The following is a 12,019-nucleotide window of genomic DNA, read 5'->3' as shown; positions in this document are numbered from 1 at the left end:
CTAGAAAACATGGGGCAAACTAGGCACCTCAACATCACAATACACTAAATAAATGCCTTTTGAACCTGCATTTACCAAAGACAGAGCACCATCTAAACCCTTTGGGTTTGGGCATCTTGTTCTGATTATCAAAGAGGCATCTTCTGTTCTGGACTCCAAGCTCTGAACCCCTGCCCAGAAGGAGACAACTGAGGTTCCTCTCTGACAGCATGCAGTAGGTAGTTACTCACCTAGTATCTCAGTGGAGACACTAGCTTCCCTGAATTATGGGAGATGTTGTCTCCTGTATCTGAAAAGATCTCAAGTCTCAGTTTCCTCCCACAGAAGACTGTTTAGAGTAAGCTGCTCCTAGGTTTTCCTGCTTAAGCTCTTAGGCTTTTTTCATGGAAGAATTAAATAAGTACAAGGCTTATTTAAGAGAGAGCACAGAAGTAAATATAGCTTTGTAGAGTACTGGTTAAGTACTCATCTTCAAGAGGACAAACTGGGTCCAGTTCCTGCTTCAGTGAATATTTGATATTAATCACACAAAATAGTGTTAAGAGCATACAAGAGACTACTTAGTCCATCCTCTGCTCCAGAAGTACATCCTACAGCCCTACAGTGATTGAAGCTGCTATAGTTTCCTCAATCTATTCCAGTGCCATCACAATCCTTTTAGACTCTTCCTAAACTCTAGTCTGAATCACTCTGACATCCCATTAAAGACCACTACTTGTTTTATCCCCCTTGGGCAGGAAGAACAGATTATTCCCATTTCTTGCAGTTGCCACACTAGCATCTGACCCCTCTCAGTCTTATTCCTTTTATGTTAAGCAACCCTAATTATTTCAGCCTTTCCTTTGACCTCCAGCAATTCTCACTATCCCAGTCTCCACTCTATCTCACTGGACCACACTTCCTTAGAGCACAGTACGAGACTAAGGCATGACATTCAGTACATGACTAAGGCATGCCATTTCAGCTGAGACTTACATGTGCTCATCAGAGCTGAAGGCTTATTACATGTGTCTTACAGACTATACTCCCATTTGCACAACAAATGTAAGAGGACATTTTCCATTTTGACATCAGAATGATGTTCTAGACTAACACTGAACTTCTGGTCCTCCAGGGACTGTCTCCCCTTCTGAAAGACAGCTAGCTGACCTCTTGGCTCCATTAATCATTCCCATGGGGAGCACTTAACATTCGCTATAATGCTGTTCAAACCAGGTCCTCAGCTTGACAAGTTTGTCTTGAATTCCAGTAATTTCCACCAGCCTATACCTGGTTTATGCCACCTGCAGAGTTCAGAAAGCACTTTCTCTAGACAGCCATCAGGTTGAAACTAAAATGTAAAGTACAATGTATTTAATGGAAACACAAAACACCAACAGGACACAGCTCAAACCTGTGGCAATTCACTCGATAGAATCTTCTGTTTAGGTAGAAAACCATTGAGTAGGATTATCTACACCAGTTCTGCATCAATGCTGCAATGTTTTCCTTTGGACCATGTTTCTTTGGTTCAGTTATGATAAAAGCCTGTGAGATAATGTCAAAATCCTTACAAATGACAAGGTATGACAACTACTTCCCCTGTACCCACGAGGCTCGTTATAGAAGAAAGCTAAATTAGTTTGACATGATCTATTTTTGACAGATCTGTGCTGGCTCCTAATCATCTTTATTTGATTATTTCCACCATTTTTTTTCCCCAGAAATGAAGTAGTCTGCAATTTCTTATCTTCTCCTTGTTCTTATTCAGCCTTCTGACACCTCATCCAGCCCTCATGAGTCTTCAAAGCAGTCAAAGCTCATGGTACAGAGATTGCTTCCATAAGCTTTGTAAATAAGCTAGGATGATTTGAAACAACCCTGTTCTGACACCAGTACATTGTGACTTGTTCTGCCCTTTCCCCAGATCCTGCCCTTCCTCCTTTGTGGCTCCTATTAATTGTTTTTTAGGGGTAAAGATATATATATATTCATCACATATCTGGGTAAATACTCAAATCAGAATGTTTCCAGATAAAAGGAAGCTAGTACATTCCCTTCCTCTTGGATGCATTCTGTGCAGACACTTGACCTGTGTGCTGTGACAAATTCACCTCTTTTGGCTGCACAGGGAAAGCAACTGGAAAAACACTTGGTTTATGGATCCCATGGTAGCTTAGCTGATTAGGAAGTATTGAGCTGGCCATTGCTTGTGAACCAACCTAAGGATCACCTAGGCATGCCAAAAAGCAGCCTTTAAATGTTTAGGGGACTTTACAGGTGACGTTAGGCACCTCCACAGTTAGAAAGGAAGGAAGTTCTACAGCCTATGACAGGCACCTCCAAGAAGGTAGCTCAACTTCCAACAACCCTTTATTTCTCAGCTCAGAGCAATGGTAAAATACTGTGATACTTTTCAGACTCCTTGTCAGTCATACCCTAATTAAAAGTAATGGAATTCTACAAGATAACGCATTGTCTTATGGTATTTCTTCCTGAACTGTGAAATCATATGAAGAAAACAAAGACCACAAGCAAGAATTAACTGAACCTTTAAAGGAAGAGTTGCTAAAAGTTCCTGTAAGTCATTAGGGCTCATTTTGCATTAATTTGTCCATTATTTTGTCTTCCACAGAGTCTTGTACACTAGCATCATAATAGAGGGTTCTTTTTGCTGCATATGTAGTTTTATCAAGTAAGAGGGAGCTTCAGGTATTGATTCACATATTAACTTTGCTAACTATCCTCTGGAAGTTATCTGCTTTCCATTTACCTCATGGAGTTCTCAGCTTCAGTTCTTCAGTTATTGGGGGTGGGGATCTTTTTTCCTTCTTCCATTTGTCCTTTCTTTAGGATTTAATCTATTTCGGCTGCTATTCTGACTGGAGTTTAAGGAAAGGCCATTTACAAGATCCTGTGCTTTAGGTGGGACTGGTTGCATCCTTATCATGCTTTTGACTGCAATCTTAATGGCAAATATCAAATACCAATTGTGTCTGTCCTCAAAACTCTGTGTAGGGCTTGAAGCTTCTCTGGCTCTTACATGGGAAACAAAAGGGTTAAAACCACTGGTTTTCCTCTTTGATCAGGCAAAGTGTCTATTCTGACAGATCCCAACTCAGCCTGTGCAATCCAGGTCTTTGCAAGCTGCCAGCCTGACTACTCCAAGCTAGTATAACAAGCTAGGAATGAAAGCCTTGACCCTAAGAAAGGTGCCCCCAGTTCTGTGGAACAGAAACACCATTTCAGTGTAGCTCTCCAACCTATGCTGAAGTGTCCCTCTTGAGTGTCCCTCCTTTTGGCCCAGCTTCTAACAGCCCCTTTGCCTTAGTTCCCCATCACTGTTTATAAATCCACCACTGAATATCTTACTGCTAAAGCAGGCAGAAGAAAGGATGATACAAGGAGAACAATGGTCAGTTGAAAACCATTGTGGTTTACCTCTTGCTGGTTTCAATTTGGACTTATATAAATGGCTGGCATCTTGTGCAAAAGAGCAAAGCATGGTACCATGCTGCCCCAACCTGCCTGCCCTTGAGTACTTAACATTGCAGATTTATAAGGTCATTGGATACTATTAATAAAAGAAATGGATTAGACACCATTCAATAGTCTGATGAACCGGATGCCGAATGATAATAGTCTTAACAATTACAAGAGTAATTGAAACTATAAATTAGACCTCACCCATTGTTAGAAACCACCCCCATTCATAAAAACACCCTGAAGTTCCCGAGACCACAATTTCACTCTCAGGCAATTATGGGAAGAGTAGAATAAAACTAGCTTCAGAGCTAGGTTCACATCCAAGCACATTCCCCTGCATCACTAAATTTTCGGTGCATTCAAACCATGTGAGAAGGATTCTCTTATGGCCCATTAGCTTTGCTATTCCCCAGCCCTTACAGAAAGGTGCACTCCTACTAAGAGAATGTTTAAATACTGTGAGATGTCCCAGCTCTCTATAAATAGAGATATCCTGGAATTATGGCTGGAATTAATTCAAGAAATTTCAGAACATGAGTAATGAATGGGACTGACATTTACTGGTTATAATTCAAATGAATATAAGTACATCCTGGCTCCCCTTTCAAGGCATCGAAGCCAAGCAACCCCAGTGGGAGGAAGGCAGGCTCATGACATCCTCTATTGGACCAACAAAATGGCTGAAGCACAATCTGCCACTCAAGAAAGCAGGAATGGTGATACTAGTCTATACCACATCCATCACTCCTGTAGCAGCCATACTCTTCCCCAGTTAAGGCTCGGCAACCTTTTACCTTTGCTAACAGCCACAGGTGATAGGTGAGGATGCACCACTTTGCTGTCTCAGTCTACAGGTGCACATGTGCAACAGCTGCCCAAGTGGAGGAGAACTGAGGAAGTCACAAAAGCAACTGGAAGTACAAAGGAAGAACCCATATAGTTTTCCAGCTTCCCATCTGACACCAGCACCAGGAAAGGTGAAAGGAGTCAGACCCCAGGGGTAGTGGCTGATGCTGCTGGCAGGAGTCCCCAAGAAGCACAGCCCAAAAGAGGGTTGGTACCCAGCTGAAGGAGAGAAGCAGCATCAGCAGGATTGGATGGTCAAGGGAGCAGGAGGAAGGCGAGGAGCAGAACAGATGGGCAAAGGAGACAAAATGAGTAACAGGCAGAGAGAGCAGGATCAGCATAACTCCATAACTCCAAATTCCTCTTGTCATAGTAAAAACAAACCACTCTTTTCATTACAACCCATACACATATTGTAGGTTGCTACAGGCTGGATTATTATGATGTTAGGGGAGGAGTTAGCAAAGTGGTGGATAGCTGGGAGAAAACTTCAGTTGTAGACCTACTCTCAGGCTCGGGCCCATAGTAATAAAGCCTGTGTCTGGGAAGAAAATCAATGTTTTCTGTTAAAGGAACTCAAGTGGCTAATAAACATCCCAGCGCTGCAGGAGTGACTGAGGATGGGTAAAGCAATGCTTCTCTTTTCTAAAGCACCTCTCACCTGAGGGCATATGAATCCTTTCTATTTCACACACTTTTAGATTCCAGATTGAAGCAGCATCTTGCAGAGGCAGCCATGACAGGCAGAGAAACTGTGCTTAGTTCAAGTCAGAAAGCAGGTTAATAGCACTGCTAAGAAGAGAAACCAGCTCTCCTGAAAACAATTCCTACCCACTAACTACTGGCCTGTGGTGCTGGCAACCATGAAAAGCCATGGAGTTTTACACACACGCTCGGCAGGTGATAGAGAGAGCCCTAAGGAAATATAAACACCTTCTCCATATGAGGCCATCAGAGCTCTGAGGCTACATGTCACCTCCCGGTGTGCTCAGGAAGAACTTAGAATTACAGAGTAAATGAATGTGGATGGATTCCAGACTTCGGCTTTGGACTTCAGATGCTGAAAGGTGTTTCAATCACATACCTGCTCTGGTATTCCCACAGCAAGGTATTCTAGTATGTTCACCAGCAAAGCATGTGCAGCTTCCACTGGGCCTTTCTGGATGATTGACCTCTCCTATGGGCTCTGACTGGGCTATGGTTGCTTCCTTAAAGGTGAACACTGGGTCTTCAAAATGCAGATGCAGCCAGGTAGGGACTGCTGCCAAATCTATCGCTAAGACTTGTCAGACTCGTAGCAAATAGGGGAGTTACATAGTGACTTCCAAGAGGCATTAACACAGAGATCTGCCACCAAAAGGTTTCCCATCCTCATGTCTCTAGCCTGGAACTGTCATCAGAGTTATCATTCATTTTCAAATCCAAATAAAGCCCTCCTTTTGAAGGGAAGAAGCCCAATGCAATGAAAGAGATGCTAGTCATTTACGTGCAGGAGGAGGGGACATCAGAAGAGGGGGAGAGAAGGTAGTCCATGCAACTCATGGAATGAACAAGTGGCAGCCAGTAATGCAGCACCAGCCTACTGGGAGCATGCAGAGGTCTCAAGTTATATACATGTGGTGCTTCTGCTTCATACTGTCTCAGCCAGAAGCAGAGGGAAACTTCAGACTATGCCTGCTGGTTTACCTGTTAAAACACCAATCCCTAGGCATATGCATGCCTGCTTGGTACACAGTAGGCAGAGCCCCCTCATACCCCATGTCCTCTGCATGTGGAGCAGATGGGGGTCATTGAGAGGAGCACATACCTCCAGCAGGTATACACATCCCACATGTACGTCATGTAAGACCATCAGCCTCCTTTCATCTGCAACAGGCAAAGGACCCAGTTCACCTTCCCAATAGCACAAGAAGACCTTGCAACTTGGTAGCTGGCAGCAGTGGGGAATTCCTGCTCTCTGGGAAAAGGGAAGAGGGAAATATGGCTACTAGATCCTGGGGTGGCACCACAGAATCAGCTGGCCTGAAATGAGAGCAGACTTCAGGTGAAACCTCTTTGAGCTTTCTCCTTTTAAGTCAGTCAAAGCCTGGAGAATGGGTCCCTCTCATCCCTCATCCCCAAGCAATGGCCATCCTCTCATGCATGGGCATGAGCAGAACCTGGAGCTAGAGCCCGTTTTCTTACCCTGAGGCAAAAGCAGCTCTGAGATCATTTGGCCTTCCTCAGCACTGGGCCAGGACAAGCCCTAGACAATACATGTTGGTTCCTTCGGCTGCACCTGGTACCCAGCAGATATGAGATTCAGTGCATCCCTCTCACCAGGGATGTCTCTGCATACTAGTGAGTGCTGCCTGACAGAGTTTTTTACTGGGACTCTCATTCAGGAGCAAGTGACAATAGGCAATTTAGATCAACAGACTGGTTTCTTTCCCACTAAGCATTACCATTGTCCTTCTCCTCCTGGAAACTCTGCCTGCAATTAGTTCCCTAGGAGGGGGCTTGTCTGTGCCATTAAGAACAGTTACATTATGTGATCTAGGAGAAATCAATGTCTCTAATAGGCTGCAAAGGCAGCAGAGGAGGATGGGGAGATGGGTGTTTCTCTGGAGACACGGTTCTCAGGAGAAACCCCAAGGGTATGGCTGCAGGAAGAGCACGAGCAAGGACCTGGGGTAATTAAACTTCCATGCAGCAGCAATTGCTTACTGGAAGAAGCACAAAAAGCACTGGGTGCCTTTAGGAAAGACGGAGGCAGCAGCGAGACTCCCGAGGTGCAGATGAAGTGCCTCTGCCCTCCAGTCAATGGTCTGTGGTGATTTACGCCACGCTGGCAAGTGGAGGGAGGAGGGGTGTGGATGGACACCTTTCCTTTAAAACACCCCTTTTCCTCTCTCCCTGTTTAAAGGTATGGCTCTCAAGTTTTGAAGCATCTGGATTGTGCAGCATAATGAAGTTATACTGAATGAGGTCTGAGACATTTTAATATCCTGAGGCGAGGAAAACCTTTAACTCTGTGTGCATCTTCCCTCTCTCTTTCTCCATTTCCTCCTTCCTGCACACCTCTGCAGTTCCTGGCATGACAAGACACCTCACTGGCTGCCTGTAATCGCTACAATAGTTCCCTAATGCTTTCTCCTCCTTCCCTGCTTGCATTAAACCACATCTTCAGAGGTACAGCCCTGTTTATTCATGCTGCTCGTGTGGAAGGGGAAAGAAACGCAGACTGCCTCTTCCCCTGCTTTGATTTGCTGGGTGTGGCAGGTTCAAACCTTTGCAGCCGCTGGCATGAGGAGGAGAGGACGGAGCAGGAGGGAAGCCGTCGGATATGGCTGGTGATGAATGGGACTCATCTCACCCACAAGTGGGAAACCTGCTTGCGGGTTATTGTTTAATCACTCATGCAATCCAATACTGAGCACATGCCCCCATAACGTCCATCTGTTCTAGTATGCGGTGCATGCAACACTTGCATCTCTAGCCACCTATCTAGCGACCCAGCCCTGCGTATTGCCGACTGCATCTCTCACTGCCAGTACATCCAATAAACCCAATTCTGACCCAGCCTTTCGGTTCTGCACCTTTTAGCTGAGCATTTTGTGGGTCCAGATTCAGAGCTGCAATCAGCTGTAGGCAGAAATGACACCACCAAGCTATCTACATCTCTCATGGGTGGGCACAGTCAGTTACTTCATTCTTCACGTTGGCATCTCACCCACATAATCTGCAAGGTATTGAGAGTGTGAACGCATCTCTTTGAGGGGTGGGAGGACAGACGCACACAGGCACACCTAGACACCAATGTGAAGAGGTTCCTTCCACACCCAAGCCTGCAATTACCACATTTTGCTGTTTAGCTGCCAGAAAGGCGGGATACCAGGGGCTTCCCCTGCAAAATAACTCGAGTAGAGCTGTCTGTATTTTGGGAAGGGAACTCCTGCCTGTGCTGAAGAGCCCATTCTATCCTTCTCTCTCTGTGAAAGGTCTGGGTGGGGACAGAGAAAGAGCACAAGCTTAAAACCGAGGTCCTTTTATCCTCTCCAAATTCAAGCTTCCTCTGGTATATCCCCAGCTTTGCTGAGCCAACTGCTATGCAGCCAGCTTGGTGACTGGGCTGTGTGTTCAGGTACAGGAGCAGGAGTTGGGGCTCTGAGCCCAAGCAGCATCCACACACGGGCTGGCACACTCAGGTTGCACGGCTGCAGTAAGGATCAGGAAGCATGTGTGAAGCAGTGCCTGTGTGTGCATGTATGTGTAGTACCGATGCGAGCAAGGGGGGATGCGTGCTGCACATGCACACGCAAAGGGGTGTGTACCATGCGGTGGATTAACGTGCGGAGTGGGAAGAGAGTGCGACCGAGAGACCCGCATGCCATGCAGTTCTACATGTGTCAGAATACAGAACAACAGGAGTAAACCCCACGAGGGTGTAAAGAACAGATTCAGGAGCTCTGATGCTCAACCTGTGGTGGCATGGGGTAAATCATCCCCCTTTCCCAATAGCTCTCTTCTGACTGAAGAATCCCAGAGCTCCCTACTTGGTTTAAAATGTGCTGTGCACCTCCACCCACTGCTCTGTCACTGCCTCCCTGTCTGCCTTTCCATCTCCTCCTCTGCTCTTTCATCCCATATCTGCCAGAGGAACGTGCTTTGCTGGCTGGCTGCAACGTGTTGTCCCCCCCCATCCTCCAGCCATCCCCACCTCCCTCCTGATTTTGTGTATCGTTAATTGTAAAGCATCTGAAAGACCTGCATGGGGGAAAAACCAGAGGATGACGCAGGAGCTCATTCCATCCTGCTCACCTGCCCCTCCCCAGTATTGTACAGAATCGCTCCTTCGTTTGCTAACACACACGTCTCCATTCAGAAACACACTTTAACCTGGGGTTTCTTTCAACGCAGTGTTGTTCTACTGGAGTTACTCACATCTGTGTTAGGCTATTGCTCCAGCATACTGCAGTGCTATATTGTAAGAGATACAGACACGTACACATAGAGAAAGTAACCAATACTGTGTTGTACCTAAGTTTTGCGCTCAGAACAAGAATCAAAGCTCCTTGTCACTATCCACAGATCTGCAATCTGGGGAAGTTGCCAAAATGCCTTACAAAGATATTCCTGCCTCAAAGTTCCAACTGCATAAATCCAGCATCCTCCCAAGGAAGTCCAAGAGGTTCAGCCAAAATAGGCTCTCTTAATCAGGAGCAGGTTTGGGTTTTCACACAGAATAAAAGGGGGAAGGGAGAGGGAGGAATGATCCAAGTAGCTTTTTATCAATTTCATGATCATTTTGCATATAAAACATGTGGCACTGAACATTAGCCACCACCCAAACCCTGTCATCACCCCAATTCCCTCACAGCAAAAGCCAGGTGGTACCATTAAAGAGAATGAACCGGTTTCCAACAGGTTCACACCAGAGCTGCACTTATCCCACCCGAGTTCGGAGCTAACAGAGGCGTGGTCCTCTGTCTCTTTACCAGCTGGTGCACAGTTGTCTAACTGGTTGTACTACGAAGGGTATGGCAAAGGGGGTGACTCTCCCCCTCCCCTGGCTAATGCTGTTGTTAGGAATTAATCGCATGTTTCACTATAGCATAGGTTGGAAATGAAAGCTTCGGGTTAATTCTTGCTTGGATTGTTGTAACACAAAACAGGAATGCACCTGTGCTGCGAGCACATGCACATAAAGCATCTCCCATTCATCGGAGCCAGGAGCAATAGCGAGTGTGCTGACCAGGGATCAAGGCTCACAGGGCATCCTTTCCTTGGTTTTGGCATAAGATGAAGAATTGCTTCCTTTATCTCCAAGGTAGAGCCAGATCTCATCACGTTTCCTGCCAGCCGCCCCCCCCCCCCCCCCCCCCCCCAGCATCCACACCCTCAGAACCCACAGACAGAAAACCTCAGGCAATACAAGTGCCCACTATTAAGAAATAAGAAGAATAGAGGGGGGATCCTGGTAGCTCCCCAAATGTGGACGTAGGCCACCCCCCTTCCCCACATCACCAGCCCCGAAAAGGCAGAACAGTCACGTTGCAGGGTGTGAAAGGAGCCTTCAGTCGCAAGATGCTGAAGGATCGCAAAAGAGACGCCTGTCTGCTGAAAGCAGCTGGAATTTCCTCCCCCAGCCCTTACCCCAGCCCCTGCCCCAGCCCCTCGCATGCTCAGGCAGCCACGCACCCCACGGCCAACCGGGAGATGCCTTAAGAAACACACAAAAAGGAATCTTCGCCTCTACCTGTTTTGTTCTTCTCATACAGCACAGCATGATCGTATTGTCCCCTTCCTTCCTTCTTCTTCCTTCCTTCTCCTCTCTCCTTTTCCTCTTCTGCCTCTTATCTCTCCCCCCCACCCTCTCCGCTCCCTCCCTCCCTCCCTCTCTCTGTCTCTCCTCTCTCTCGCTCACACACACATACACTCACTCACACACACACCAGGGCAGTTAGCGGCAACTGTAAGGTCCACAGCTATTGCTCATCACACATGCACACGCTGCCTCCCTCCCTCCCTCCTTCCCTCCCTCCCTACCCTTCCCAGAATTGTTCCAGCTCTCCCTGACTCGTCACCTCCCCACCCCACCCCCACCTCCCCATCACCCCCCCCCCCCCCCCCAAGTCCCTTGCCAGCCTCATGAATAATTAAAACCTCCAATCTGGACCCAATTACCCAACGACTTCCCCACCGCACAGAGGAGAGGGGACACTGCAGCCTGCGGGGGGTTGGGGGGTGTGACTGGGACATGCAGGGTGAGGAGGGGACCCAGGCACGCACACACACACACATCCCGGAGCACATGGCCACTGCTCTGTGTATGGGGTTTGTGCATGATGCTGTGGGGTGGGCACGGGGGGAGAAGAGGGACCGGGGGTTATGTGGCACGCACAGGTGACTGCGTGCTGTAGGTGGGAGCTGAGGGCTAAATGGGGATCAGGGAATATGCTAAAATGGCTGTGGGAAGTCCCCCTCCCCGACATGCTCACAAACATATATGTAGGTGTTGTCTTCGTACATGAAGGGCTGGGAGACCTTATAGCAGCCTTCAGTACCTAAAAGGCACCTGCAAGAGAGCTGGAGAGGGACTTTTTACAAAGGCAGGCAGTGATTGGAAGAGGGGGGGTGGGTTTAAGCTGAAAGAGGGGAGATTTATATTAGATATTAGGGAGAAATCCTTCCCTGTGAGGGTGCTGAGGTGCTGGCACAGGGTGCCCAGAGAAGCTGTGGCTGCCCCATCCCTGGCAGTGCTCAAGGCCAGGTTGGAAGGGGCTTAGAGCAACCTGGTCTGGTGGAAGGTGTCCCTGCCCATGGCAGAGAGTTGGAACTGGAAGAGCCAACCCAAGTCATTCTATGATTCTATGAAGGCATAAACCCCATATAGTGAAGTCATGCCAACTTTTCCCCTTATTCCCTCAGTCCATCCTATAGATCTTCCACAGGCAGCAACCATGATACTCCTGCAAAAGAGCTTACTTGTTCACAAGAGCTTCAAAACCTACAGAAATCATCCCTTTCCCTTCTGGAGAGATCTCAATTAATTTCAGTGTCTCAGTAATTCCTATGTCTATTGATCACTGCCTGCAAATTGCTGTAACCTAGTATGAGGAAGAGCTGTGTGTCCATGCTCCCAACCACCCTCCATGTGGGGGGGTAACAGAACTGGGTGGGTTTCCATGTAGAGAAGGGCCCGAGTGAACACTGATGCTCACACACA

At 47.2% G+C, this 12,019-nt stretch overlaps 1 protein-coding gene across 1 annotated transcript in view; it reads right to left on the bottom strand.

Moving 5' to 3' along the window:
* Positions 1–10,650, bottom strand: part of GAP43 (growth associated protein 43) — a 50,299-nt gene extending 39,649 nt beyond the window's left edge. Inside the window, exon 1 of the mRNA XM_034060046.1 lies at positions 10,550–10,650. Coding sequence (XP_033915937.1) covers positions 10,550–10,579 — 30 coding nt within the window. The 5' untranslated portion in view covers positions 10,580–10,650. The remainder of the gene's footprint in view (positions 1–10,549) is intronic.
* Between the last annotated feature and the right edge of the window lie 1,369 nt (positions 10,651–12,019).

Source organism: Melopsittacus undulatus, chromosome 2, assembly GCF_012275295.1.
Source record: "Melopsittacus undulatus isolate bMelUnd1 chromosome 2, bMelUnd1.mat.Z, whole genome shotgun sequence".
Classification (NCBI taxonomy): domain Eukaryota; kingdom Metazoa; phylum Chordata; class Aves; order Psittaciformes; family Psittaculidae; genus Melopsittacus; species Melopsittacus undulatus.
The sequence above is the reverse complement of the archived record's forward strand: the minus strand, read 5'-3'. Positions and strand labels throughout refer to the sequence as shown.